Source organism: Hordeum vulgare, chromosome 4H (genome assembly GCF_904849725.1).
Source record: "Hordeum vulgare subsp. vulgare chromosome 4H, MorexV3_pseudomolecules_assembly, whole genome shotgun sequence".
Classification (NCBI taxonomy): Eukaryota; Viridiplantae; Streptophyta; class Magnoliopsida; order Poales; family Poaceae; genus Hordeum; species Hordeum vulgare.
This window is the reverse complement of record NC_058521.1, coordinates 572,405,342-572,431,710: the sequence shown is the minus strand read 5'-3', so window position 1 is coordinate 572,431,710 and position 26,369 is coordinate 572,405,342. Positions and strand designations below refer to the sequence as shown.

The 26,369-nt window shown below is 43.1% G+C and overlaps 1 protein-coding gene across 2 annotated transcripts; it reads right to left on the bottom strand.

Annotated features, from left to right (window-relative positions):
- Nucleotides 1-3,275: 3,275 nt before the first annotated feature.
- On the bottom strand, nt 3,276-7,204 carry LOC123449638. Of its 2 annotated transcripts, XM_045126924.1 has the most exons (4): nt 7,076-7,204; nt 6,923-6,991; nt 5,345-5,651; nt 3,276-4,357 (listed from the first exon to the last, which is right to left on the bottom strand). In XM_045126924.1, the coding sequence occupies exons 3-4, from the start codon at nt 5,555-5,557 to the stop codon at nt 3,854-3,856; spliced, it is 717 nt and encodes a 238-aa protein (XP_044982859.1). In that variant the 5' UTR covers nt 5,558-5,651; nt 6,923-6,991; nt 7,076-7,204; the 3' UTR covers nt 3,276-3,853. The 2 variants fall into 2 exon arrangements, with proteins under 2 accessions (XP_044982859.1, XP_044982860.1); XM_045126925.1 differs by lacking the exons at nt 6,923-6,991; nt 7,076-7,204 and adding an exon at nt 6,017-6,279.
- Between the last annotated feature and the right edge of the window lie 19,165 nt (nt 7,205-26,369).

The window sequence follows — 26,369 nt, the reverse complement described above, 5'->3', positions numbered from 1 at the left end:
ACAAGAAAAACGAAAAAGCGGGAAGAAAAAACAGAGCCGGTTTTTCCCGCTTTTCCTGTTTCAGATTCGTGGAAGCAAATTTGTGCTTCCTGTATAGACAAAACTAAATTCCCTTTAAGAAAAACACAGTTATGCTTGTCATCCAAATAAATTTGTGCCTCCATGATAAGAAATCATGTGCTCCTTGTGAAAGGACAAATTCTTTTATTCTAAGAAGCATAGTTTTGCTTTTCATGAAAACAAATTTGTATATTCATGAGAAGCAAATATGTGCTTTTTGTGGAAGCACAATTTCTTTTTAACAATTACAAGCGTGCTTCTCGTGAAAGCAAATTTGTACCTCCACGCAAATATATGCTTATGGTGAAAGCATATTTGTTTTTTCGAGAAGCATAGTTATGCTCTTTTCGAGGAGCACAAATGTGCTTCTTCTAGAAGCGCAAATTTATAAAATAATTCAAAAAAGAAGTCATGAATTTTTTCTTCTTCTCCAGAACAAAAAAAAAGACAAAAATCGAAAATGAAAACCAAAAAAAGAATCATCTGAAAAACTAAAACGCGTTAAAAAATATTAAAAATCTAAAATCCAGAGAAAGCATCCATCACATGACATGTGCCGATGACTGGACGCACCATTTGACGTGCTCTAAGGCCACCAAAGTGATCCTTACAGGTCCCGCGCAGTTAATTGCTCTCATGTTGTGGGCTGCCTAATTGACGCATGGGCTGGGACAAAAGGGGCACCAACAAGGGCTAGCCCATGTGCGGGGCTGGGTACCCCTCTTTTTTCATCTTGTTACATTTATTTTTGTTTTTTTTTTCCTTTGAAAACTATTCACGAATCTCAAATTGAAAATAAAACATGTTTGGTATTTCAAAACATGTTTACAGATTTGAAAAATAATCTGAGCTTCGAAAATATTCACGAGTTTAAAAAATGTTCATCCATTCGGAAAAATATTTCAATTTTCAAAAAATGTCATGAATTTTAAAAAATGTTACTGCGTTTCAGACAATGTTAGTGAATTTGTAAAACATAAGGATTCTAAAAATGTTCATGACTTTTTGAAGATAATCACCAATTTAAGAAATGCTGCCGGATTTCAAGATATGTTTCCAAAAAACCAATTTGCAAAATGTTTCTAATTTAAAACAAAATGATGAATTTTAAAAAAATGTCCTTAATTTTAAAAAATATTCCCGAATTTTAAAAAATTAGGGTTTTCATTAAATTCTCATGAATTTTAAAAACAATTCATGCATTAATTTGTGAATTTTTTTGTGCTTCCAAGAGTAACACATTTGCTTCTTATGGAAGCACATAATTTCTTTTCACAATAAGCATAGATGTGTTTCTTCGGAAACGGAAAAAAAAAATCATGCATTACTTGTTTCCTTGGCTTTTAGTTTATGCTTCCACGAAAAGCATAAATTTTCATCTTGTGAAGGCATCTATGCTTCTCGAAAAGGAGAAAAAGTGGAGGTGAGGGATGGACCGTGCTTCCGGCTCTATTTTTTTCTTCCAAAAAAATTCGTCAAAACCTATTAACGTGGGTTCTAGCTTCAAAGATGTCAACCCGAAAAATCCTAGGATGAAAATGCTTCAGGATTTGGATGCACGGTTAAAAAGAAAAAAACATTTTGAAAAAAATGAATTTATGAAAAAAAAAACTCTCATGTTGCGACACGGGTGCACATGCAGTGCGCCAAATGTGGCCGACTGAAAATGTGAGAGTGACCTTTGTAAGGGGTATCCTTAACTAGTGATTTCGATCTTATGTTCATATTGATTGATGTGTGCAACTTTTATTGGAGTTGACTCTACAGAACAAGGAAACAAAAAAAAAACAGTTGTTGTGGAAGGCCGTTGATGAATGCAACTCGATTGTACGCTTTTTTTATTACTGATAAAAAAGCTAGGCCGTCCACTTGCTTACAATGTACTCCAGTATTGCTTCTTTAAAAGAAGTATGCTGAGTATACCACTTAAATAGCTCTATGCACTTTGATGATTTGTCCACATGACATAATTCAATAAAAGAATACCGGAGTAACTATGACTTCTTCGACTTCTCTGAAATTAAAATTCAGTTGGATTAAGGCCCATTAATCTCAACATGCCCATTGATTCCAACATATTTTCAATCAGAGAGATGGCATCTTATATATGCATATCAACTGATGTGTGCAACTGTCATTAGAGTTGACTCCAGAAAACAAGGAAATATAAGAAAGAAAAGAGAATAAGTTGTCGTCAGGGCGGCTGATGAATGCAGCTCAATCCTCCACTTATTTTTTTGTTGATAGACAGCTACCCAAAACTCTAATGTATTGCTTGACTAAAAGAAGTAAGCTGAGTACCACTAAAATAGCTCTAAGCACTTTGATAATTCGTCCACATGTCATATTTAATAAAAGTAAGCTGGATGTCAGAATTAACTGGGGCTTGTCTTAGCTTTCTGTATGTTAGAAAGAAACATGTTTCTGGTATATTTCAGTCTGGTGACCAAAGCAGATATTCACTTCAAGTTTGATGACCCGATTGACATATTTTTACTCTATATTTAGTTATCGATTTACTTCAACATGTTATTCTTTTTTATTACAACCATTGTTTATGAGGTAGATAGCGAATTCCCAACGCCATAACAACCGTGGAAAGCTACAGCTTGGATCCTTAAGTTCGCTGAACTCACAACCTTGATCATACGATATATCTCAAAACCAGGCAAAGTCCATGCCTTGTCAGACTCATCGACGCCATCGCAGGCGGCTCAGATCTTGCTTTTCAGTCCAATTTTTTTTCATATACTCAAGGAAATGTTCGAATGTTCTCAACACATAAGATGTTTTTTTTTATCACACCTATTAAAAGAGACATCTACCAAATCGTATGAAATATGAATCAATGAGTTTGTAACATAAGCAATTGTACGGGACATGAATCAATGAGTTTGACATGCCCTTGCGAATATAGGCAGAAACAACTGTGGCCATCTGTAGATGAATGTGAACATAATGTGGCTGAAGCCAATAAATTTCAGTATTCAGAAAGAAAGTAACGTGCAAGACCCATGAAATTACTTGCATACGGATGAACAATAATAACTACTCCCTCCGTTCCTAAATATAAATCTTTTTAGATGTTTCACTAGGGGACTACATACGGATATATATAGACATATTTTATAGTGTAGATTCACTCATTTTGCTCCATAGTCTCCTAGTGAAACCTCTAAAAAGACTTATATTTAGGAACGGAGGGAGTACACAACTTGAACAAGGAACTCCCAGGTTTTTATTTCAGAATAAAGCGACATACAGGACCACTGAAATCCCCTGCATCACATGTACACGGATAACAATTGCACAGGAATGGATAACAGAAGATTGTCTTCACAATGCTAACAGTTTCACATGTGAGGACAAGATCCATCTTTTCCAGCACATGAAATTCATCGACAGTATCAAACTCAAGATCTAGTCAATCAGTCATTTGAGTCTGTAACAGTTACAAGCATAAAACACGGTATCTATGAAGAAAGATATGTATCATGATGCTTTAATTTTTGCAGAACCTTTCAGACGTCAGTGAGTCTTGATAAGATGAGAGACGCAGACTCCTTGGCCATCTCGACCTGTTCAATTGCCCAATATGTCTTCCCATGCACAAGCTCTTCAGCCTGATAGGATTTCTCAATGAGAGATTCATGTTCATCAAAGTCAAGTGTGATCATTCAATAACAGCCTACAGCCTAGTTGTTTGATGTTAACTGCAAACTCTTGCACAGCTTTCATGACCTTGAGACCTGCTTGGAGCCTGCATTCCACAGTACCTAACGAGGCTGATTACCTAGTTCCATGCTTCAGGGTTTGCTTCACTGGGTCTGCTTCCAGAGGACACACTGCTGCTTGGTTCAGCAATACTGCTACTACACACATTCGGTTCATCATTTCTGCTTCCAGAAACTGCATTCTCACTTGGTACACGGTTTGTGTTACCCGCAAACTGACTGCCAGTGCCAGGTCTTCCAGTGTTTCTATTACCAAGAATCAGTTGCTTCTTGAGTTTGTGCTTTTTCCCTCCAATATGGGCGCCGAAATTGAATTCGGTAACACAATCCACCTTGCATATTTTGCACCAAAAGGAAGGTACAGAATTTGCTCTGGGTATCTGAACAGCCTGCATAGCCTGTGATGCAGGCTGACGAACTATTACTTTTTTCTTTGGGGGGTACCAATTTGCTGGCTGGCTTCTTCCAGCGTTGAAATGAAAACTTGGCTGCGGTGAAGGCATATTACTCCCAGGAGTTAACTTTCTCTTCAACACATCAGGTTTTGAATCTGTACAAATCTCCTGAAAGTATATTTTTAATCCAATAATAGATAAGTAAAGTCTAATTTCTAGGTTTCAAACAAAAACATAGTAACAAATAGTGCATAGCCTTATCATGCTTTCAGATAACACCTTCCAATATCTAACTATATTTTGATAGACAATTAAGGAAATTAATATCAACCAATACTTGCCATGCAGATGAATGAGAACACGAAACGGTTTAACATCAGAAAGTAAAAGAGAGTGGTACCAGGACTCAATGAGTCAACAATAACGTGCATTTCCAAAAAATGCTCAATAACCAGAATAATTGTTTTTAACATGTAGCAATTCAGAGGCCTCTAAATAGGGATGCAGTTTACTCAATACTTTAGCAAATTTTCCCCAAAAATCAGAGAGTTACTACAACTCTCCAAGGTGAACTCTTCATCCTGTCCAGAACATGGCAAGAACAAGGATAAGGACTAGAGGTAATTTGGAGTGGCATTAAAACAACGCCACCATTGTTGCAACTTCTCACATGGGCGGTTGGATCAAACTCGGGTATGTTTCATCACATCTCATAAAGCAATATTAAACTCATGTGCAAAGCCAGTATAGTAGTGTGTGGCTTATGGTTACTTTCTCAATAACATGAATATGACAATAAACTTTGAGAAAACTGACTCTTGTTTGAGCTTTCAGCATATGAAGTTCTGACTCGATTCAGTGCCTTGCACAAGAGGATAGAAGAAAACTATTGAAGAAATGGTAAAAAATAGATTTCTGCAGTACACAGATAGCACAAATGGTTAAATTGTGTTGGTTCTATTGTGTTGACATACATATATAAGTAACCTAAAATGAAATGGTAAATTTCTTCTAAAATGAAATGGTAAATTTCTTTTGATGATTGGTTACCCAGACTAACTCAATACTTCCCATGCACCTAAGGTATCAACCAAAAGAGAACATATGTTCATTACGAATAAAACTTGCTGACAAGTTATCACACAAGAAGCTTACTCTGGATAGCACAGGGGCTTCATTAAGAGCAACCAACAGATGTGGATGAGTACTTTCCAACCTTCGCCGATATTCCAGTTCCCTTCTAAGAGCTTCTTCATATGTGATAGTAGGACACGACGGTGTATGAGACTTTTGCATGCTTGATGAGAACAAACCAGATCTACTTGCAAGCGCCAATTCTTTCTCAGCTAGCAAAGGATTCCCTAACATATTTGTGTATTTATAAACTGAAGTGATCTGATTTCCAGCATTTAAAACCACAGCTCTGTCACATATTCAAAATCCGAGCTCGTAAGGTTCAAAGCTGCAACAAACATAGTGGATCAAAACCAGAAAAAGAGCCATAGTTTTGCTATAATATCAATGCATATTAATTTTAATATCAGTCTAGGATTCAAATCAATTTTGCAAACAGATAAATGTGCGTTCAGTGATATTAATTTTAAGAAAAGGTTATAAGAAGTCGTCAGTGTTCTCTAGCGACAGAGTACAGATGAATCAGTTAGCTTGAGCAACTTTGGTCTAATGTTCAGCACTATATGCATAATTAAAAAAACAGATATGGACGAAATCTAATCGAAATGACAAAATTGTCGTGGAAAATTTCAGCACACAGTATGTTTTTCTGTGATCTACAAGTTGTTGTTACTTGTCAGTCCACAAATTTACCTTCTAATTTGTTGCTTTTTACAACAAAATTCTTTTGGAATTGGAAGTAAACTGATCTCTAGCACGCATCTCACAGATCCACAACAAATTGGAAGCAGGCTGGATGAATTGCAGTGCTGACCCCACAAAGAGTATGATAGCTTGCTTGCTCAAAGAAAAAGAAATGCAGTAACCAAACTCACAGAACAATCCCAGCAAATTAGCATGGTCAACCAAGTTAACAGATCCTGATCAGAATGGAACTCCACTCCGCCCAGTCCAAGGAGCAGAGGACAAGGACCACGACTGAGAGGAGGATCTCCTCGAAGTGGAGTGAGCCAGGGAGTGGCCCTAGGCGGGAAGGATACGATGTTATTGGGAGGTGAGGTGAGCCTCCATTGTTCTGTTCTGCTCCCTCCATTCCTAAATATAGGTCTTTTTAGAGATTGTGCTAGTGGACTACATACGAAGCAAAATGAGTGAATCTACGTTCTAAAATATGTCTATGTACATCCGTATGTAGTCCTCTAATGAAATCTCTAAAACTACTTATATTTAGGAACGGAGGGAGTACCATCTAAGCAGCGTATGCATCGCATCCTCCTTCACTGGAAGGATGAACTTCTCAATATCTTGTTCGATGACAAGGCTTCACCAATCGGTTTACCCACTGACGATGCCGCAAAGGCTGCCCACAGGATGCGTTACAACTATCGGTTAATTGTTGACCGAACGCAGCATCACGGAGCAGGTTCTCTGCCACAACAGATTAGGTGCATTCATGCTCATGCATATCCACATCGAGCCCAATTGGCATGAAGATCCCATCGATCTCAATCACAATTCCATCTGAGAAGGCGAAATTCGCGAATCCCACAACAGGAATAGGGTTCCAACAGGATGAGACAACGAAATCTAGGGCTTTACCTCGACTCCGGGTGCTGCCCTCTCTAGAGCGGGTGGTTTCCGGCCGCCGGAATCCACCTCCCTGTACACCTGTGCGCCGCCGGTCAACGGGGATAATTATAGAAGGAAAGAGTGAAAAGAGAAAGGGATGGGCTGGGGCAGCACACCACGTACCTCGCCGCCGGTTGCAACCGTCTCGCCGGAGCGGGCGAGTCGAGCTAAAGGGGGCGGCGGGTCGAGGAGCGGGGAGGCGGAAGGTGTTGCGTCGGGGCTGGTCGGGGGCAGTAATTCTATCCTTCACATGCTTCGGCCACAATGCAGCGAGTTGCAGGGTGTATGCATCTTTTTTTTATGAATGGTTGTAGGAAAAATGATATCCGCTGTAGTAAAAATTAACATCGGTTGTAGCAAAAAAAATCGACGAATTTGGATTGTAACTAAACGTGGACGTAGCTTTTTTATGGACAAAATGTTGCAAAAATCATCAACTATTGCAGCAAAAATCCAGTCGTTAGTAGAAAAAAAGATAACAGTTACAGCAAAAATAACGCCTCACAGCAAAAAAGAAGGGGCGCGCGTGGGATCGTACGAGCGCGTAGGACCGGCCGAAGCGTTCGGCCGGCGCGTCGTCGGGAAATGTTTCTCATTTAATTAACCCAAAACATAACGCCCATACATGTAGGCGTTTGTAAACCGCCCACACGCATAGATTATCGTCTGTTTGTTATTGCACGAATCTTGGCAACTGATATCTGAATTTCTTTGTCACGTAGGATTGGACTAGTATGTGGACATTTAACCACTTCGCCCGCACGTCCATTTTTCTCTCAGCAGGAATCTTTTTTCTGTTTACGGCTTAAAAAAAATTATCTCCTAATTAAAAATCCAATTAAAAATCGGTTTTCATCATTAAATCCGTGTCGACGAGATCTTCAAAACTAATTCTCATGTTGATATGTTTTAATGATTTTTTTGGACAAAAGTTGCCATGATGTTACACTGTAGTTGTCATAGTGTTTACAGTACGGTTGTCATGACACGTTTTATCTATTTTTTCTTCTAGATTTAAAGTTATCGTTATATTTTCAACTACTTTTTATGACAATTTTATCAATTGACCATGGTAATTTTTAGTAATTAACCACGACAAATTTAATGCATAGATCTTGGTAATTTTTAGTAATACATCATGACAAATTTAGTTTATAGATTATGATAATTTTAGAATTTTGACCATGATCGATGAAAAAAAATTGACCAAAAGTTGGCACGATGTTTACACTGTAGTTGCCATGACGTTTATACTAAAATTGCCCTGAAATGTTCTACTTATTTTTTTCTTCTAGATTTAAAGCTACCGCTATATTTTCAACTACTTTTACGACAATTTTTATTAATTGGCCATGGCAAATTTTTCACCATGGCAATTTTAGTTTATGGTTTATGGCAAGTCTAGTTTTTCTTAATTCCCCGTTTTATAATATGTTAAAATTTAGTCTCAAAGATAGAAGAAAAATAGCTGAGACATATCATGGCAACTTCAGTGTAAACACCATGGCAATTCATGTGCAATAGACACGACAACTTTTAACCCAAAAAAAAGTCATCGAAACATATTGATATGAGATTTAGTCTCGAAGATCTCGTCGCGGTGGATTTAATGATGAAAACGGACCTTCAATCGGATTTTTCATTTAAGAGATAAAACATTTTAAAAACTGAAAACCTAAAAAGATTCCCACATGCATGCATGCGGTGACGTGAGACACGAGGTTGGACGTGTGGGCATTAACTGTTTAGCTCATACGTAAGCGTGTGGCCTGATTTTTTTAGATACCACACGAGACGTGTGGCAAGACCCCTTAACGCCCACACGTATGGGCGTTATCGTGACCCTAAATTAAAGGGGAATGCTACACGTTCGTATAAACCTATTAGTTCGACCACCTCAACAGCGGTCAGATGTCATCTGAAATAGCTGTTCGATCTACTGTCTCAACCAACAGATAGCTTGTTAGATTTTAGAGGCTTTGCAACATGAACCTTGTTGCAAAGGTCCACCGAAACAACAACGTTGGTCTGCCATGGCTTGAGCGCCTCGGGCATGAAGCGCCGGCGGCCGGAGGAGTTGTCGTAGGTGGCTCTACTCCAACACAACTACGATGGCCTCTCATGCTGGCCACTCCTCTCGCGATTTCTGCAACCAAAGGTATGTTTTTGAAACACGTGTCATGTTGAAGTGTTCGTGTTAGAAATATGCCCTAGAGGCAAGAATAAAATGGTTATTATTATATTTCCTTGTTCATGAGAATTGTCTATTGTTTATGCTATAATTATATTAACCGAAAATTGTAATACATGTGTGAATAAATAGATCACACCATGTCCCTAGTGAGCCTCTAGTTGATTAGCTCATTGATCAATAGATGTTCATGATTTCCTGACCATGGACATTGGATGTCGTTGATAACGGGATCACATCATTAGGAGAATGATGTGATGGACAAGACCCAATTCTAAGCATAGTACAAGATCGTGTAGTTTTTATGCTAGAGCCTTTCTAATGTCAAGTATCATTTTCTTAGACCATGAGATTGTGCAACTCCTGGATACCGTAGGAATGCTTTGGGTGTATCAAACGTCGTAACGTAACTGGGTGACCATAAAGGTGCATTACACGTATCTTCGAAAGTGTCTGTTGGGTTGGCACGAATCGAGACTGGGATTTGTCACACCGTGTGACGGAGAGGTATCTCTGGGCCCACTCGGTAATACATCATCATAATGAGCTCAATGTGACTAAGGAGTTAGCCACGGAATCATGTGTTACGGAACGAGTAAAGAGACTTGTCGGTAACGAAATTGAACAAGGTATAGGGATATCAACGATCGAATCTCTAGCAAGTATAATACCAATAGACAAAGGGAATTGTATACGGGATTAATCGAATCCCCGGCATCGTGGTTCATCCAATGATATCATCGTGGAACATATGGGAGCCAATATGTGTATCCATATCCCGCTGTTGGTTATTGGACGGAGAGGCATCTCGGTCATGTGTGCATGGTTCCCGAACCCGTAGGGTCTACACACTTAAGGTTCGGTGACGCTAGAGTTGTAATGAGAATTGTATATGTGGTTACTGAAAGTTGTTTGGAGTCCCGGATGAGATACCAGACGTCACGAGGAGTTTCAGAATAGTCCGAAGGTGAATATTTATATATGGGAAGTCCAGTTTTGGTCATCAGAAAGGTTTCGGGTTTTATCGTGTTGGGGAACGTCGCATGGGAAACAAAAAAATTCCTACGCGCACGAAGACCTATCATGGTGATGTGCATCTACGAGGGGGATTTCCGATCTACGTACCCTTGTAGATCGCACAGCAGGAAGCGTTAAGAAACACGGTTGATGTAGTGGAACGTCCTCACATCCCTCGATCCGCCCCGCGAACCGTCCCACGAACCGTCCCGCAATCCGTCCCACGATTCGCTCCGATCTAGTGCCGAACGGACGGCACCTCCGCGTTCAGCACACGTACAACTCGACGATGATCTCGGCCTTCTTGATCCAGCAAGAGAGACGAAGAGGTAGATGAGTTCTCTGGCAGTGTGATGGCGCTCCGGAGGTTGGTGATGATCTATCTCAGCAGGGCTCCGCCCGAGCTCCGCAGAAATACGATCTAGAGGAAAAACCGTGGAGGTATGTGGTCGGGCTGCCGTGGCAAAGTTGTCTCAAATCAGCCCTAATACCCCAGTATATATAGGAGGGAGGGGGGGGGACTTGCCTTGAGGCTCAAGGGAGCCCCAAGGGGTCGGCCGAACCAAGGGGAGAAGTCCTCCTCCTCCAATCCTAGTCCAACTAGGATTGGAAAGTGGAGTCCTTCTCCACCTTCCCACTTCCCTTTTTTCTCTTTGGTTTTTCCTTGATGGCTCCATGGGCCTCTCTTGGCTGTCCCACCAGCCCACTACGGGCTGGTGTGTCACCCCTAAGGCCTTGGGCCACTCCCGGGTGGGTTCCCCCCCTCCCGGTAAATTCCCGAAACCCATTCGTCACTCCCGGTACGATGCCGGTAATGCCCGAAAACCTTCCGGTGACCAAATGAGACAAACCTATATATCAATCTTCATTTCCGGACCATTCCGAAAACCCTCGTGACATCCGTGATCCCATACGGGGCTCCGAACAACATTCGGTAACCAACCATATAACTCAAATACGCATCAAACATCGTCAAACCTTAAGTGTGCAGACCCTGCGGGTTCGAGAACTATGTAGACATGACCCGAGAGACTCCTCGGTCAATATCCAATAGCGGGACTTGGATGCCCATATTGGATCCTACATATTCTTCGAAGATCTTATCGGTTGAACCTCAGTGTCAAGGATTCATATAATCCCGTATGTCATTCCCTTTGTCCTTCGGTATGTTACTTGCCCGAGATTCGATCGTCGATATCCGCATACCTATTTCAATCTCGTTGCCGACAAGTCTCTTTACACGTTCCGTAATACAAGATCCCGTGACTTACACTTAGTCACATTGCTTGCAAGGCTTGTGTGTGATGTTGTATTACCGAGTGGGCCCCGAGATACCTCTTTGTCATACGGAGTGACAAATCCCAGTCTTGATCCATACTAACTTAACGGACACCTTCGGAGATACCTGTAGAGCATCTTTATAGTCACCCAGTTACGTTGTGACGTTTGATACACACAAGGCATTCCTCTGGTGCCAGTGAGTTATATGATCTCATGGTCATAGGAATAAATACTTGACACGCAGAAAATAGTAGCAATAAAATGACACGATCAACATGCTACGTTCATTAGTTTGGGTCTAGTCCATCACATGATTCTCCTAATGATGTGATCCCATTATCAAGTGACAACACTTGCCTATGGTCAGGAAACCTTGACCATCTTTGATCAACGAGCTAGTCAACTAGAGGCTTACTAGGGACAGTGTTTTGTCTATGTATCCACACAAGTATTGTGTTTCCAATCAATACAATTATAGCATGGATAATAAACGATTATCATGAACAAAGAAATATAATAATAACTAATTTATTATTGTCTCTAGGGCATATTTCCAACAGTCTCCCACTTGCACTAGAGTCAATAATCTAGTCCACATCACTATGTGATTCTAACGAATCCAACACCCTTACAGTTCTGGGGTTTGATCACGTCTTGCTTGTGAGAGAGGTTTTAGTCGACGGTTCTGAACCCTTTCAGATCCGAGTGAGCTTTACAAATCTTTATGTCATCTTATAGATGCTGCTACTATGTGCTATTCAGAAATATTCCAAATATGTACTCTACCATACAAATCTGTTTCACTACTCATAGTTATTCGGATTAGTGTCAAAGCTTGCATCGACGTAACCCTTTACGACGAACTCTTTAACCACCTCCATAATTGAGAAAAAAAGCCTTAGTCCATTAGTTACTAAGGATAACTTTGACCGTTGATCAGTGATTCAATCCTGGACCACTCTATGTACCTCTTAACAGACTTGTAGCAAGGCACACATGAGGTGCGGTACTCAGCATGGCATACTTTAGAGTCTCTGGCTAAGGTATAGAAGACGACCTTCGCCTATTCTCTTTATTCTGCCGGGGTCGGGTTTTGAGTCTTACTGAAATTCACACCTTACAACACAACCAAGAACTCCTTCTTTGCTGATCTATTTTGAACTCCTTCAAAAACTTGTCAAGGCATGCATCTTGTTGAAACTTCTATTAAGCGTTTCGATCTATCTCCATAGATCTTGATGCTCAACGTTCAAGTAGCGCAATCCAGGTATTCCTTTGAAAAACTCCTTTCAAACAACCTTTTATGCTTTACAGGAATTCTACATTAATTCTGATCCACAATATGTCAACCACATATACGTATCAGAAATTCTATAGTGCTCCCACTCACTTCTTTGGAAATACAAGTTTCTCACAAACCTTGTATAAACCCAAAAGCTTTGATCAACTCATCAAAGCATATATTCCAACACCAAGATGCTTGCACCAGTCCATAGAAGGATCGCTGGAGCTTGCATACTTGTTAGCATCCTTAGGATCGACAAAACTTTCCGGTTGTATCACATACAACCTTTCCGTCGAGGAAAACAATGTTTTGACATCCTATGTGCAATATTTCATAAACAATGCAGCAACTGCTAACATAATTCCAACAGACCTTTAGCATCGCTATGAGTGACAAAGTCTTATCATACTTGATGTTTGCTGTGTATCCCTTGCAACGGCGCCAGGAAATAGTTGTGTCGACGGCACCAGGAATCCTTCAGCTACGGCTACGCCTTAAGGGACTTCCTAGGCAAGTATGCAAAGGATTTCCCCCGTGGCCTTGGAGCCTTGCGTTGGTGTTCCCTCGAAGCGGAAAGGGTGATGTAGCACAACGACGGTAAGTATTTCCCTCAGTTTGAGAACCAAGGTATCAATCCGGCGGAAGAGTATCTCAAGATCCTGCACAAACACAAAAGCTTGCACCCAACGCTATGAAGGGGTTGTCAATCCCTTATAGATTGTTTGCCAAGTGAGAACTAAAAGCAACAAAGTAACAAAGCAAAGTAAAAGCGGAGATGTAAACGATGGATGTGAATAGACCCCGGGGCCGTAGTGTTTACTAGTGGCTTCTCTCATAAAAGCAAGTAGACGGTGGGTGAACACATTACTGTCGAGCAATTGATAGAACTGCGCAAAGTCGTGACGATATCTATGCAATGATTATTTCTATAAGCATCACGTCTGAAATAAGTAGACCGATACTTTCTGCATCTACCACTATTACTCCAAACGTCGACCGCTATCCAACATGCATCTAGTGTATTAAGTCCATAAGAACAGAGTAATGCCTTAAGCAAGATGACATGATGTAGAGGGATAATATCAAACCAATGATAAAAACCCCATCTTTTTACCCTTGATGACAACTACTTGATGTATGCCTTGTTGCCCCTACTGTCACTGGGAAAGGTCACCACATGGTAGAACCCAAAACCAAGCACTTCTCCCACTGCAAGAATCATAGATCTAGTTGGCCAAACAAAACCCAAGACTCGAGAGACTTACAAGGATATCAAATCATGCATATAATAAAACAGCAAAGGCTCAAATATATATCATAGATAATCTAATCACAAATCCACAATTCATCGGATCTCGACAAACACACCGCCAAAGAAGATTACATCGGATAGATCTCCATAAAGATCATGGAGAACTTTGTATTGAAGATCCAAGAGAGAGAAGAAGCCATCTAGCTACTAACTACGGACCCGTAGGTCTGAAGTGAACTACTCACGAGTCATTGGAGGGGCGATGATGATGATGAAGAAGCCCTCCAACTCCAAAGTCCCCTCCGGCAGGGCGCCGGGAAGGGTCTCCAGATGAGATCTCGCGGAAACGGAATCTTGCGGCGGCGGAAAAGTATTTTCGAGGCTCCCCTGATTTTTTGCAGAATATTTGGGAATTTATAGGCCAAAGACCTAGGTCAGGGGGCGGCCAGGGAGGCCACAAGCCTGCCCACCGCCGCCTCCCCCCTGGTGGCGGAGTGGGGGCTTGTGGGCTCCCTGGAGCCCACCTGGCTTGGCCCAAAAGCCCCCTGGTCTTCTTCCGTTCGGGAAAAAATCATTTCGGGGTTTTTCTTCCGTTTGGACTCCGTTCCAAAATCAGATCTGAAAAGAGTCAAAAACACGGAAAAAACAGGAACTGGCACTTGGCACTGAATTAATAAGTTAGTCCCAAAAAGATATAAAAAGTACATAAAACAACCAAAGAAGACAAGATAACAGCGTGAAACCATCAAAAATTATAGATACGTTTGAGACGTATCAAGCATCCTCAAGCTTAACTCCTGCTCGTCCTCGAGTAGGGAAGTGATAAGAATGAATTTTTGATGCTTTCATGCTACCTACCATAGATGTCCTTTGTAATTCCTCTTATGTGACGTGAATGTTCAGATCCATTAGATTCAAAACAATAGTTTGCTATTGACGTGGAAACAATAATAATTCAAGCAAACTAGCAAAGTAATCATGAACTTTCAAAATAACAAGGCCAAAAGAAAGTTATCCCTACAAAAGCATATAGTCTGGCTATGCTCTATCATCATTGCACAACGAATTTAAATCACGCACAACCCCGGTATTGACCAAGTAATTGTTTCACACCTTTACTTTCTCAAACATTTTCAACTCTCACGCAAGACATGAGCGTGAGCCATGGTTATAGCACTATAGATGGTGTGGAATGTAGTGGAGGTTGCAAGACAAAAAGGAGAAGATGGTCACATTAACTAGGCATATCAATGAGGTGTGGAGATGCTCATCAATAGATATCAATGTGAATGAGTAGGGATTGCCATACAAATGATGCACTAGAGCTACGAGTATGTGAAATCTCTTAAAGAAAACTAGTGGGTGTGCATCCAACTTGTTTGCTCACGAAGACCTAAGGCAATTTTGAGGAAGCCTATCATTGGAATATACAAGCCAAGTTATATAATGAAAATTTCCCACTAGCTATATGGTGGTGACAAAACGAGAGACTCTCAATCATGAAGATCATGGTGCTTAATATGCACAAGTGTGGAAAAAGTGGTAGCATTGTCCCTTCTCTCTTTTTCTCTCTTTTTTTATTTGGTGGGCTCTTTGGCCTCTTTTTCTTTTGTGGGCTTCTTTGGCCTCTTTTATTTCCTCACATGGGACAATGCTCCATTAATGATGATCATCACACTTTCAACTCAAAACTTAGAGTAACGATGACTCTATATGGAATGCCTTCGGTAGTGTACCGTGGCAATGATCTAGCATGGCATAGACATCAATGGAAACATCATGCTAGCTATTTTACGATCGTGCAAAGGCAAGTAGACGTGGTGGCACATGTCATGGTTGTAGTTGCATGGCAATATTGAAAAGACCTCGATGACGCCTAGAGGGGGTGAATAGGCTATTTAAAAACTTCTTCGGATTTGGCTTAAACCTAATGCGGAAATAAACTAAGAGGATACTTTTCAAGAACAAATCCTAAATGCAATAGGCACCGCAACGTGTATCAACAACACGATCTACCAAGATGGACACAATACAGTTACTAACAAGCACAAGCAAGTTACACAAACTTACTTGAGCTATATCACCCGACAAGTAGGTGAACGACACAAGATACTAGATCACACTATAGCACACGATATATCAAAAGCTGCAAGTGTGAACGTGTGGATATAGAGGGTATGCTTGAACGATTAATCTTGTACAAGAAATAGCCAACACAATATAATGAGCACAAACAATATGCAATGTATGTATGCTCAAGTAACACAAGTAAACCACAAGTAAGGAGTTAGGTTTAAGGATAACCAAGGTCACTGAGACGAAGATGTATCCCGATGTTCACTTCCTTGGAGGGAAGCTAGTCACCGTTAGAGAGGTGGATGTTACCACGAAGGCACACCAACGCCACAAAGGCTCACCCTATTCTCCCTTTGAGATAACACCACGAAGGCGTTTCTCAACCACTAGTGGTAAGCCTTTGAGGTGGCTTCCAAACCCTCACAAACTTTTCCGGGGGCTAATCACACGGATTGATTCCTCTCCAAAGAACTCCTACCGCCTAGGAGTCTCCAACCTCCAAGAGTAACAAGATCACGGGGAATGCTCAAAACTTGCTCAAATCTCAACTAGCTTGGGTTGAGAGAAGGAGAGGGAGACGATCTATCCTTTGATTGGAACAACTCTCAAAGGGGCTCACAAATGCTCTTGGGATCTAAGATTTGGTGTAAGCAAATGTGTGTGAGGTAGAAATGTGTTCTTATGAGGATATGGCTGTGTTGGGCACCCTCTCACGAAGTGGGAGGGGGTATATATAGTGGGGAGAGTAAAACAGCCATTGGGGACACTTTAAGTCTGACAGGGGTCGGACATCTGGCAGTTCTCGGATATCCGGACATCCACAAGGAGCCGGACGTCCGACAGGGGTCGGTCGTCCGAGGGATGTATATATATCTGGAACCACTGTGTAGTTGAACAGGGACCGGACGTCCGGAGGAAGCCGGAAGTCTGAGTTATTCGACTCAAACTTCTCTGGTGCAAGATTCCGGATTTCCGAAAGTGGTCGGACGTCCGGCCCTCGGACGTCCGGAGGGAGCCGGAAGTCCGAGTTATATGGCTCAAGGTTCTCTGGTGCAAAGCTCCGGATTTCCAAAGCTGGTCAGACGTCCGGCCCTCGGACGTCCGGAGGAAGCCGGAAGTCCGAGTTATATGGCTCTGATTTCTCTGGTATAGGATTCTGGATTTCCGAAGCAGTCGGTCGTCCGGCCCTCGGACGTCCGAAGGAAGCCAGATGTCCGAGGCATTTGTTCTGTTTTCAGATAACAGCAGAGCAGTGGAGATGTGGTCTGAGTAGAACAGTGGAGATGTAGTTTGAGCAAGTTCATCGCAAAACCTGTGGTCCCCTCTTAATAGTGCGGGATCCCTAAAGACTCAAGAATTATAAAAGGGGTACCGATGATCCATACTTGAGTGTATACTTTTATTCGCTAATCATCACTCCACACCACTAACGTCAAAGGGACTGATACCTTTGAGTTAGCCCTTTCACTTGAGCTTGATGTTGTTGTTCCTTCTTGGCTCAAGTTGAAAGCAAGACATGATGAAGTCTTCAAGTAGCTCTCCCATACACAATGTGGAAAGCCTAGCTTATGTATTCATCTTCATTTGTCCATCATGTGAACATCCGCAAGAATCAAGCATGTAGTGCTCAGGAATGCTTATCTTGATCTTGTCCTTGTTAGCACATGAGCTTGTCCTTATCAACACATGATCATTCACAATAGCTTAAATGGGATTAGTGATTAGTTATCTATATGTGTGTTGTCAGCAACACCAAAACACGATTAAGGGCATGACTGCACTTTCAATCTCCCCCTTTTTTGTAGTTGATGACAACATACATATAGCTCTCAAAAATAGTAATAAACATGTGTGGCTTAGGAGAGATTTGTTACGATGCTTATGAAGCCCCCCCCCTTATTATATGCATAGTAAAATAGGCAAGTGCGGGAGCTCCCCCTTAATGTGTGCATTGAAGATAATAGCATGATATAACACCATAATAGTTCAACAATACATAGCATATCATAAGAATCAATGATTCATAGCATATCATATGAATCAAGGCATATCGTATGAATCAATAGGATAGCATAAAACTCATCATCATATGACACAACGATAATATCATGATATCTCATCACCACATGATAGTTCAACAATACATCATCCATAAGTGATGGCATAGCACATCATCCATAAGTATCGTTACATGATGACACATCATTAAGTTCGACATAATACATCATACCATACATTATGAGAGAAACTAAAATCGAAACTAAGATAAGATAATGTTCTCCCCCTTTGGCATCAAGGACCAAAAAGGAGGGAAACCCGACAATTCTACCACATACTCAAATATCTCCCTCATCAATATCATCATCATCAGGCATCATCCTCATCATCCTCATCCTCAGGCAAGCCACTGTCTCTAGCCTCGTCAAGAAAGTCAGCCCACTCAGGACCAGATGGGAAGCCAAAGTCAGAAGGAGGAGCAGCAGGAAGATCATCATCGTCACTCACATCAAGAGCGCCCGAGTCTCTCAGATGAGCCTTGAGGGCATTCTTGGAGGAGACGAGGTGAGAAACCACATCATGAATTTGACCGCACTGGAAAGAGAAGGCCTTCATCGTAGCAGAATGTGCCTTGCCAATGAATTTGGCAAAGCGACTGAGAGGAGCTGAGCTGGATGAAGGGGCTGCTGTCCGGGCAGCAGTGCGGTGAGTGGAGGTGGATGGTGGGGTTTTCTTGGGAGCATAGTTATCCGCCATGTGAGCGGGAATGACCCACTTGTGATGTGAGTGAGTGGCAGCAACAGTGAATTCAGCAGCATGGTTAATAAAAGCCTGGATGAAGGGGGCATGAGGGAAGGCTCGCTTGTATTGAAAACTAGCGAGCCGAATCTCATGCCATAGAAAGTGAGGCACATTAATTTTGCGCTTGGGGTTCTCGTGCAAATGCGACATGATGTCAATACAGTAGCCACTGCAGGATCCCCTATCACCCATCTTGGGATAGATGGTGCGGATAAGACACTGAAAGATGATAAAGTAGGGAGAGCGCTAGATGGATACTTGGTTAAGATCCTTCATCCGTTCGTCTGCATCAATTTCATGGAGTGGTTCGAGGAGAAACCCACACGCCTCAATTGGCTTATGTGCATGGTTAGGATCGTTCTTATGGATTTTGAAGCCAGAGTCGGGGAAACCGATGTTGGGTAACGTAGCATAAATTCAAAATTTTCCTACGCATATTCAGATCTTCCTATGGAGAGACCAGCAACGAGAGAGGGGTAAGAGCATCTTCATACCTTTGAAGATCGCTAAGCGGAAGCGTTGCTAGAACGCGGTTGATGGAGTCGTACTCGCAGCGATTCGATCTAGTGCCGAACTACGACACCTCCGCGTTCAACACACGTGCAGCCCGATGACGTCTCCCGCACCTTGATCCAGCAAGGAGGAGGGAGATGTTGGGGAAGAACTCCAGAAGCACGACGGCGTGGTGTCGATGGAGAGACGAGGTCTCCCGGCAGGGCTTCGCCAAGCACCGGCGGAGAGGAGGAGGAAGAAGAACAGCGCTGCGCCGAGAGAGAGGGAAAAACCGTGTGTCTCAATGGCCAAAAGTGTCTGATATATATAGGGGAAGGGGAGAGGGGGTGCCACCCCTAGGGTTCCCACCCTAGGGGGTGCCGCAGCCCCCCCAGATGGGAGGTGCGGCGGCCAGAAGGGGGAGGAGGGGGTGGCGCACCATCTGGTGGGCCTTAGGCCCACCTGGCCTAGGGTTTGCCCCCCCTTTTCTCTCCCTTGCGCTATGGGCTAAGTGGGGAGGCGCACCAGCCCACCTAGGGGCTGGTTCCCACCCCCACTTGGCCCACCTTATCTCCCGGGGTCGTTGCCCCCCTTCAGTGGTCCCCCGGGGCCACCTCCGGTGGTCCCGGTGGTCCTGGTACGTTACCGGTGATGCCCGAAACACTTCCGGTATCCGAAACCATCCGTCCTATATATATCAATCTTTACCTCCGTACCATTCCGGAGCTCCTCGTGACGTCCGGGATCTCATCCAGGACTCCGAACAACTTTCGGTAACCTCGTATAACAATTCCCTATAACCCTAGCGTCATCGAACCTTAAGTGTGTAGACCCTACGGGTTCGGGAGACAGGCAGACATGACCGAGACACCTCTCTGGCGAATAACCATCAGCGGGGTCTGGATACCCATGGTGGCTCCTGTTAGGGAACGTCGCATGGGAAACAAAAATTTTCCTACGCGCACGAAGACCTATCATGGTGATGTCCATCTACGAGAGGGGATGAGTGATCTACGTACCCTTGTAGATCGTACAGCAGAAGCGTTAGAGAACGCGGTTGATGTAGTGGAACGTCCTCACGTCCCTCGATCCGCCCCGCGAACAATCCCGCGATCAGTCCCACGATCTAGTACCGAACGGACGGCACCTCCGCGTTCAGCACACGTACAACTCGACGATGATCTCGGCCTTCTTGATCCAGCAAGAGAGACGGAGAGGTAGAAGAGTTCTCCGGCAGCGTGACGGCGCTCCGGAGGTTGGTGATGATCTCGTCTCAGTAGGGCTCCGCCCGAGCTCCGCAGAAACGCGATCTAGAGGAAAAACTATGGAGGTATGTGGTCGGGCAGCCGTGAGAAAGTCGTTCCAAATCTGCCCTAAAAGCCCCATATATATAGGAGGAGGTAGGGGGACCTTGCCTTGGGGTCCAAGGGATCCCCAAGGGGTCGGCCGAGCCAGGGGGAGGACTCTCCCCCCCCAAACCGAGTCCTACTTGGTTTGGTGGGAGGGAGTCCTTCCCCCTTCCCACTTCTTCCTCTCTTTTTTTTCTTTCCTTTGATTTTTCTCTCTTGGCGCATAGGGGATTGGTGGGCTGTCCCACCAGCCCACTAAGGGCTGGTGTGACCCCCCCAAATGCCTATGGGCTTCCCCGGAGTGGGTTGCCCCCCTCCGGTGAACTCCCGGAACCCATTCGTCATTCCCGGTACATTCCCGGAAACTCCGAAAACCTTCCGATAATCAAATGAGGTCATCCTATATATCAATCTTCGTTTCCGGACTATTCCGGAAACCCTCGTGACGTCCGTGATCTCATATGGGACTCCGAACAACATTCGGTAACCAACCATATAACTCAAATACGCATAAAACAACGTCGAACCTTAAGTGTGTAGACCCTGCGGGTTCGAGAACTATGTAGACATGACCCGAGAGACTCCTCGGTCAATATCCAATAGCGGGACCTGGATGCCCATATTGGATCCTACATATTCTACGAAGATCTTATCGTTTGAACCTCAGTGCCAAGGATTCGTATAATCCCGTATGCCATTCCCTTTGTCCTTCGGTATGTTACTTGCCCGAGATTCGATCGTTAGTATCCGCATACCTATTTCAATCTCGTTTACCGGCAAGTCTCTTTACTCGTTCCGTAATACAAGATCCCGCAACTTACACTAAGTTACATTGCTTGCAAGGCTTGTGTGTGATGTTGTATTACCGAGTGGGCCCCGAGATACCTCTCCGTCACACGGAGTGACAAATCCCAGTCTTGATCCATACTAACTCAACTAACACCTTCGGAGATACCTGTAGAGCATCTTTATAGTCACCCAGTTACGTTGCGACGTTTGATACACACAAAGCATTCCTCCGGTGTCAGTGAGCTATATGATCTCATGGTCATAGGAATAAATACTTGACACGCAGAAAAACAGTAGCAACAAAATGACACGATCAACATGCTACGTCTATTAGTTTGGGTCTAGTCCATCACGTGATTCTCCCAATGACGTGATCCAGTTATCAAGCAACAACACCTTGTTCATAATCAGAAGACACTGACTATCATCGATCAACTGGCTAGCCAACTAGAGGCATGCTAGGGACGGTGTTTTGTCTATGTATCCACACATGTAAATGAGTCTTCATTCAATACAATTATAGCATGGATAATAAACTATTATCTTGATACAGGAATTATAATAATAACTATACATGTATTATTGCCTCTAGGGCATAATTCCAACAGTCTCCCACTTGCACTAGAGTCAATAATCCAGCCCTCACATCACCATGTGAATTACATTGTAATAAATCTAACACCCATACAGTTCTGGTGTCGATCATGTTTTGGCCGTGGAAGAGGTTTAGTCAGCGGGTCTGCTACATTCAGATCCGTGTGCACTTTGCATATATTTACGTCCTCCTCCTCGACGTAGTCGCGGATGAGGTTGAAGCGTCGTTTGATGTGTCTGGTCTTCTTGTGAAACCTTGGTTCCTTTGCTAAGGCAATGGCACCAGTGTTGTCACAGAACAAGGTTATTGGATCCAGTGCACTTGGCACCACTCCAAGATCTGTCATGAACTGCTTCATCCAGACACCCTCCTTAGCCGCCTCCGAGGCAGCCATGTACTCTGCTTCACATGTAGAATCTGCTACGACGCTTTGCTTGGAACTGCACCAGCTTACTGCACCCCCATTAAGAATAAATACGTATCCGGTTTGCGACTTAGAGTCGTCCGGATCTGTGTCAAAGCTTGCATCGACGTAACCTTTTACGGCGAGCTCTTCGTCACCTCCATACACGAGAAACATCTCCTTAGTCCTTTTCAGGTACTTCAGGATATTCTTGACCGCCGTCCAGTGATCCACTCCTGGATTACTCTGGAACCTACCTGCCATACTTATGGCCAGGCTAACATCCGGTCTAGTGCACAGCATTGCATACATGATAGAGCCTATGGCTGAAGCATAGGGGACGGAGCGCATATGCTCTCTATCTTCATCAGTTGCTGGGCACTGAGTCTTACTCAATCTCGTACCTTGTAACACTGGCAAGAACCCTTTCTTGGACTGTTCCATTTTGAACCTCTTCAAACTTTTATCAAGGTACGTGCTTTGTGAAAGCCCTATCAGGCGTTTTGATCTATCCCTATAGATCTTAATGCCTAGTATATAAGCAGCTTCTCCTAGGTCCTTCATAGAGAAACTTTTATTCAAGTAACCTTTTATGCTCTCCAAAAGCTCTACGTTGTTTCCAATCAGTAATATGTCATCCACATATAATATTAGAAACGCCACAGAGCTCCCACTCACTTTCTTGTAAATACAAGATTCTCCAACCACTTGTATAAACCCAAATGCTTTGATCACCTCATCAAAGCGTTTGTTCCAACTCCGAGATGCTTGCACCAGTCCATAAATGGATCGCTGGAGCTTGCACACCTTGTCAGCATTTTTAGGATCGACAAAACCTTCGGGTTGCATCATATACAACTCTTCCTTAAGGAAACCGTTAAGGAACGCCGTTTTGACATCCATCTGCCAGATTTCATAATCGAAGAATGCAGCTATTGCTAACATGATTCTGACGGACTTAAGCATCGCTACGGGAGAGAAAGTCTCATCGTAGTCAATTCCTGGAACTTGTGAAAAACCCTTTGCCACAAGTCGAGCTTTATAAACGGTCACATTACCGTCAGCGTCCGTCTTCTTCTTAAAGATCCATTTGTTCTTAATAGCCTTGCGGCCCTCAGGCAGTATCTCCAAAGTCCACACTTTGTTCTCATACATGGATCCTATCTCGGATTTCATGGCTTCTAGCCATTTGTTGGAATCTGGGCCCACCATTGCTTCTTCATAATTTGCAGGTTCATTGTTGTCTAACAACATGATTGATAAGACGGGATTACCGTACCACTCTGGAGCAGCGCGTGATCTCGTCGACCTGCGTGGTTCAACAGAAACTTGAACTGGAGTTTCATGATCATCATCATTAACTTCCTCCTCAACCGGCGTCGCAATGACAGAGGTTTCCCCTTGCCCTGCGCCACCATCCAGAGGGATGATAGGTTCGACAACCTCGTCAAGTTCTATCTTCCTCCCACTCAATTCTCTCGAGAGAAACTCCTTCTCGAGAAAAGTTCCGTTCTTAGCAACAAACACTTTGCCCTCGGATTTGAGATAGAAGGTGTACCCAACTGTCTCTTTTGGGTAACCTATGAAGACGCACTTTTCCGCTTTGGGTTCCAGCTTTTCAGGCTGAAGCTTTTTGACATAAGCATCACATCCCCAAACTTTAAGAAACGACAACTTTGGCCTTTTGCCATACCACAGTTCGTATGGTGTCGTCTCAACGGATTTCGATGGTGCCCTATTTAAAGTGAATTCAGCTGTTTCTAATGCATAACCCCAAAACGATAACGGCAAATCAGTAAGAGACATCATAGACCGCACCATCTCTAACAAAGTACGATTACGACGTTCGGACACACCATTACGCTGTGGTGTTCCAGGCGGTGTTAACTGCGAAACAAGTCCACATTGTCTTAAGTGAGTACCAAACTCGAAACTCAGATATTCACCCCCACGATCAGACCGTAGGAACTTGATCTTCTTGTTACGATGATTTTCCACTTCACTCTGAAATTGCTTGAACTTTTCAAATGTTTCAGACTTGTGCTTCATCAAGTAGACATAACCATATCTACTTAAATCGTCAGTGAAGGTGAGAAAATAACGATATCCGCCGCGTGCCTCTACGCTCATTGGACCACACACATCGGTATGTATGATTTCCAACAAGTCACTTGCACGCTCCATTGTTCCGGAGAACGGAGTCTTAGTCATTTTGCCCATGAGGCATGGTTCGCACGTGTCAAGTGAATCAAAGTCAAGTGACTCCAAAAGTCCATCAGCATGGAGTTTCTTCATGCGCTTTACACCAATATGACCCAAGCGGCAGTGCCACAAAAATATGGCGCTATCATTGTTTACTCTCACTCTTTTGGTCCCAATGTTATGTATGTGCGTATCTCTATCAAGATTCAATATGAACAATCCTCTCACATTCGGTGCATGACCATAAAAGATGTTACTCATAGAAATAGAACAACCATTATTCTCAGACTTAAAAGAGTAACCGTCTCGCAATAAACAAGATCCAGATATAATGTTCATGCTCAACGCAGGCACTAAATAACAATGATTTAAGTTCATCACTAATCCCGATGGTAGTTGAAGTGACACTGTGCCGACGGCGATTGCATCAACCTTGGAACCGTTTCCTACGCGCATCGTCACTTCGTCTTTCGCCAGCCTTCGTCTATTCCGCAGTTCCTGCTTCGAGTTGCAAATGTGAGCAACAGAACCGGTATCGAATACCCAGGCACTACTACGAGAGCTGGTTAAGTACACAACAATAACATGTATATCAAATATACCTGATTTTTCTTTGCCCGCCTTCTTATCTGCCAGATACTTGGGGCAATTGCGCTTCCAATGACCCATACCCTTGCAATAGAAGCACTCTGTTTCAGGCTTAGGTCCAGCCTTGGGTTTCTTCGGCGGATTGGCAACAGGCTTGCCGCTCTTCTTCGAATTGCCCTTCTTGCCTTTGCCGTTTCTCTTGAAACTAGTGGTCTTGCTCACCATCAACACTTGATGCTCTTTACGGAGTTCAGACTCTGCGACTTTCAGCATCGCAAACAACTTGCCGGGAGACTTGTTCATCCCTTGCATGTTGTAGTTCAACACAAAGCCTTTGTAGCTTGGCGGAAGTGATTGAAGGATTCTGTCAGTGATAGCTTCTTGCGGGAGTTCAATCCCCAGTTCAGCTAGACGGTTTGAGTACCCAGACATTTTGAGCACATGTTCACTGACAGACGAGTTTTCCTCCATCTTGCAAGCATAGAATTTATCGGAGGTCTCATACCTCTCGATCCGGGCGTTCTTCTGAAAGATAAACTTCAACTCCTGGAACATCTCAAATGCTCCATGACGCTCAAAGCGACGTTGAAGTCCCGGTTCTAAGCCATACAATACTGCACATTGAACTATTGAGTAGTCCTCCTTACGCGCTAACCAAGCGTTCTTAACATCCTGATCAGCCGTAGCGGGTGGTTCATCTCCTAGCGCAGCATTAAGGACATAATCCTTCTTTCCAGCTTGTAAGATTAGCTTAAGATTACGAGCCCAGTCTACAAAGTTGCTTCCATCATCTTTCAACTTAGCTTTCTCTAGGAACGTATTAAAATTCAGGATGACACTTGCGTGAGCCATGATCTACAACACAAATATATTCAAAGTGGACTTAGACTATGTTCAAGATAATTAGAGTTCAACTTAATCAAATTATATGCTAAACTCCCACTCAAAAAGTACATCTCTCTAGTCATTTGAGTGGTTCATGATCCACTTACACTATCCCAAGTCCGATCATCACGTGAGTCGAGAGTAGTTTCAGTGGTAAGCATCCCTATGCTAATCATATCAACTATATGATTCATGATCGACCTTTCGGTCTCA

What these genes read in the sequence shown, in the direction of transcription:
- LOC123449638 (XM_045126924.1), bottom strand. Translation starts at nt 5,557, where the DNA reads ATGTTAGGGAATCCTTTGCTAGCTGAGAAAGAATTGGCGCTTGCAAGT. An exon ending in AAGCCCCTGTGCTATCCAGA is followed by an intron (nt 4,358 to 5,344) that starts GTAAGCTTCTTG and finishes ATATACTTTCAG; the next exon opens with GAGATTTGTACAGATTCAAA.